The sequence below is a fragment of the Pinus tabuliformis genome, chromosome 7 (genome assembly GCF_031772625.1).
Source record: "Pinus tabuliformis cultivar Carrire ecotype Pingquan chromosome 7, CPIR1, whole genome shotgun sequence".
Taxonomy (NCBI): domain Eukaryota; kingdom Viridiplantae; phylum Streptophyta; class Pinopsida; order Pinales; family Pinaceae; genus Pinus; species Pinus tabuliformis.
Window position 1 is genome coordinate 1,730,896,186 of NC_142293.1, and position 5,034 is coordinate 1,730,901,219.

At 36.2% G+C, this 5,034-nt stretch overlaps 1 protein-coding gene across 1 annotated transcript in view; it reads right to left on the minus strand.

Moving 5' to 3' along the window:
* The window catches only part of LOC149255257 (ATP-dependent DNA helicase Q-like 2), a 142,017-nt gene that overhangs the window by 54,275 nt on the left and 82,708 nt on the right, over positions 1-5,034 (minus strand). Inside the window, exon 2 of the mRNA XM_089460412.1 lies at positions 1,326-1,404. Within this exon, the coding sequence (XP_089316538.1) occupies positions 1,326-1,404 (79 nt within the window). The remainder of the gene's footprint in view (positions 1-1,325; positions 1,405-5,034) is intronic.

A 5,034-nucleotide genomic window follows, 5' to 3' on the forward strand; every position in this document is an offset into this window, starting at 1 on the left:
GATCTCCATTGAGGTACAAGAATATATATTAAAATGTATGAATGAGAATGATAATACAATTGAGAGTGAGAGGCTTGCTTATATACCAGCAAGTGTCCCTTTATGAATGGCCATGTCTCCTTAGACATGCCCCTTTGTTTAACTAATTATTACTTATTTACATATTATTATGTTTATTATTTATTATCTATATGTATTACTTTTTACATAATTATATTCGTAACAGTGATACTCTAGTCTGTTGAGTCCAAGGAAGTGTAGAAGGGGAACTTGGAGATCTAGATCAACCGAAAGGATCGATAACTGATCTAGGGATTGATTTGCTGGATCAAATCCAAGGTATATTGTAATCTATATTTCTTAGTTGGGCAATTATCCCAAGAAGAGAACACAAACAACATCTGAGTTTTTAATTAAGAGATGTTCATTGGGCAGACTTTGTGTCATTAAGATTGAGATTGGCTAATTTGAATTTTTGCTTCTACTAATTAAGAACTTAGTTGTGCTTTCATTCAGTAGATCTGTAATCTACTAGTTCAATGAATTTTCAGGTGCTAAGTTCATTGGATAATTAACATAGGGTGCCAATCACAATGACCAATGACAATCATCCCAAAGAATCGAGATGAATAATAGGGAAAAATGATTAAGTATGGATTACTAATGGACACACTATATGAATCAGCTCCCCCTAATAGTTCCATTCCTAAACCATAAGGATTTAGAGGAGGTCCCATTGAACTAGATTCAGAGGCTAACATCCAAAGTGAAGTGTGGAAACAAGGATACAATTAGGAGCAGTCAATCATCTAGTTTTCCCTGTGATTCATATTAATATGGCCTTAACATCAAATAAAAGCACATGATTGTTAGAATGGTTAGAGTACATGTTGATAGATGACCCACCTTCCCTCAATAAGAACGCTACATGGGCGAGAGCACTAACCAGAGCAATAGGCAGAGAACCATGGTATAAAGCTCTTTAAAGACCATCATGGGGATGCTGGCTGGCTGTCTGTCAAATGAGGTGAAAAAAATTCTCCCATGGGTCACCCACTTTTGGTGAGTAACAAGCACAGTAATAAATTTTCAATTTCTAGTCATAGAGCCATACAAGCAGCACCTAAACAGCTTAGAATATTGTTAATCATCCAAGTGAACATCTATAAGATAACATTGAAAAATCAAGTTTATATGGCATGAAAAGAAGTGCCATGTTTATATCTATTACACAAAATCCTTAATGATTATAAAATGTAATAGAGAGAAAATAAAACATCATCAATTCTTTTATATGGACAAACGTAACAGTAACAGTAACTTGCCTTGTAGCAACCCCTTTGATAATGGTCCACGTACAATGTATGCATTTGTGGCATATGCTGTATGTTGGAACTCTTCTTCCTACACATAGGAATGGATTAAAGTATCATTGTGTTCACATAAAGAAACAAAGTGCCAAATAATCAAATTCTATCAACTGAATATTTCAAGATTAAAAACGAAAAAGGTAAATGCTGAATAAGGGTTGATATGTCAAGATTTCTGAACTAACAGTCAAGTCCTTGCCGTAAAAAGAAGTTGGCACTTAATGAAACATTGCACAATAAGAAAGCTATTTTTCAGTATTTTCAGCCTCAGTAGATACTGAAAATTATTCAATTACCCAGCTAACCAGTACTTAGATTTCCAATCAGTTTAGAAGAACAAAACCCTATTGCTTATTTAAACAAGATGTATTATAGATGCAAGAACAGAGAGGTCACTGGAGGTGAAAACAAAGTTAATAAGCAAGGTTTATAACAGAATAAATAAATCAACAAAGTTATGATACACGATAACAATTGAGAAGTCACTACAGTGGAGTACAAGGCTAACAACAGGGCATATAATTGGCAATCAAATTGAGATCATGACCAAATGTTAAGGCACAATGGTATAGAAATTCAAGGAAGCATGTGAATAAGAAAACATCTTTGGAGAAAAATATTTCAAACATGCACGGGGATTAGGAAATGAATGTTAATTTGCTGCAGCAAGTCCCAACAATATCAAAAGTTTAACTATTGTCATAACAAGCATTTGTTATTTACCACTTCACTTAACAGAAATCCAATTTATATGTTAATGACTACATTATCAATTTGTAATGTGCAGAAACGCCCTTCATCACTTCTACGAAATGTTGCACTCAGCTATCTATATTACATCCGGAGAAATTATTTTGCAACAAACTCTGTAGAAATGCCAGATTCCCAGAAACAACCCAAGATTCCATGTTTAACAACCTGGCACGAGAGAAACCCAAAATGGGTATAAAAATATGTTGCATGAGTTTCTAGAATAGGAAAAACCAGGGATATGGGGATGGCTGGACAATCGCCAACATGTCTAGGGAACAATAAAAGAATATTTCTCAAAAAATATCCAAGATATACTCAAAACTCCCAATAAAAAAATTTACCTAGGAATTTCAGAAAGTAAGCATCATACAAAATAAATGCATTGTTGAAATTTGGGGCAGATATGGGATGAATTTCCCATGAGAAACCCATCTACCCCAAAAGAAGCCCATGTTGCTCCAAAGATGAATTCAAATTGGACAAAAGAAATATTATTATTATTGATGTGTTTGGCTATCCTCTTATTATTATTTGATGTGACAACTTTACTTGGGCAAGCCATCATCAAGATATTTGAAGATTATTAAGTGTAAATTGAAAAGTTTTTCTTCATGTCGGCTTCACTTAAGGGAGGGTCATTAGAGACCACTTGTCACCTCCAACACTTATATAAATAGACCAACTTGAAGCTCATTCAAATACACATTAACACATCTCATTCTCTTCTAATCTAAGGTTCGTATGATCTCAGGTAGTCACAGGCCTTCTATGCCCTAGGCGAGTTGGAGGAGTCTTGTATTGGTCTTCTTTTGTCATTTTGATCTGGATAGACTCAAGGAACAGATGTCCGAGTTTATGGGTTTTGTATTAATGCATATCTCCATGTTATCTTGACCACAGGAGGAGGGTCTCTTTGGAAAGGGCCAAGCCCCATTACTATTAACCAGAGAGGGCCGTATGGCATATTTTAGAGGGCTGAAATTTCAGGACTATCACTGGGTTAAGGTCGCATCTCTAGAGGAACAAATGCAAAGGTATTAAGGAAGATTGTCAGTTTGTGTACTATATTTAGAGGTCATTTCCACTGCTCAATACAGTCATATATATGGCAATGTCCTTGTGTGACAGTACCCTTATGATAGTGACATATGATTGTCTACTGCAGAGCTCAATCTAGCCCTAAAAATTAGCATGGTATCAGAGTTGGGTTGAAGAAAAGTCATTGAGATCACCCCTCCCATGTAGACACCTACAATGGATTTCTTGATCAAGCAGAGTGTAAGACAAGAAGATGTTGGAGACCTAAAAGAATATTAGGGTTTGAAGGAAACCCTAAGGAACACTTGTTCTTACAAATAGTTAAGGTTTGAGAGAAAACCCACAGAGTGGCCTTGGATACTCAAAAGGGCCTAGGTTCTATAGCACTAGAACCCTAGTGTGATTCAAAATGCCTTTATGATATGATATGATTAGTGAGAAGCCATTGAGTTACTTAAGTACATGTGATAGATTCAGAGCAACCCTAGATGTGCCTATCTCCCTAGAGGTGCTGGTGTGATGCAGGTCAAGTGGTCATTTTGTACATTGTTAGTTGGGCTTGGATGTCGATGAAGAAGACTAAGCATATAGATGGTGTTCAAGAGGAAGCATTACTTCTTTTTCAAATGACATCAACATATCGTCGATGGAGAGTGGTGCCTCATGGCTAAGGAGACAAGATCAAGAGGCAGTTGATAGGTTCCTATAATCCTCGTTGAAGGGAAAGCAAATCCATCTTATGGATCATCAAGATGCAAAGTAATGCAGAAAGAGTTAGCAACAAGTGGGAGTTGGCGTAGAAAAATGAATGAGCCACTTTCATATCTAGAGAAGAAAAACAATCCTACCCCATCATCAAGTACATTTTCATTATGTTTATATACTTCGCTATTAATGCTCTTGCTCTTGTTCTGGGGTCAACAGGGAAATCTGGTTAATGTGAGGACCAAGTCCTCTATATCAAGATTCAGGAGGATGTAGGGCCACCCCATGATTAGAATAGCAATGGACAAGAGCCCAGACCTTAGAGGAAGGACTACAGTCTCCCGAGTTGATGACAATCACTAAAAGAGGCTTCCCATTCGGAGGGGGTAGGTTATCATGTAATAGCAAATGAGATGTTCCGAAGATGTTGTGAGCAATATGTCCTTCATGCAACGGCCATTCTAGATGACAAAGATGTAGCAGTGTCAGTGAATTCAATAATGATATGCTCTCTGGGAAAGAAGACTATGATGAGATCCTAGCCCCTGTTGCCAGATGCACTATTATTAGATGTATGTGAAGTTTGCTTCCTCCATAATGTACTTACGGAAGAAGCATACTTGGAACTACCTTAGAGCTTCGAGGTGCATAAGAAAGAAACTCATGATTTCAAAATGAAGAAAGTCCCATATAGTCCTCTGGACTTGGCATGCTTGGATTGATGGAAACTTAATGTGGACTCCAACCTCTCTCCAGGGTTGAAGGTATGTCTTTGATATTTCGTTTCATATATGTTGACGATTTATTTCTGACAAGATCAAATTGTTGAAGAATGTACCTAGTGTCTGTCTTCATAATTGTACTTAAGTCATGATGTAATACATTTGTAAAAAGAAAGAAAAAGAAATTTATTATTAAAGAAATTGACTTATTAAAGCATGGGTTTCATGCTTGGGTCAATTGATTTTAGGCAATGTTGCACACATCGCGATCGGGATTTAATCGGCGCCGGGAAAAAATCGGAAAAATCGTTAAAATCGGGAAAAAATCGGGAAAAAATCGGAAAAAATCGTTTGGCACAAAAATATTCATTTTTTTTCATTTTTTTTCAATTTTTTTAATATCTAAACCATCTACAACATAAAATAAATACATTGACACATAAATA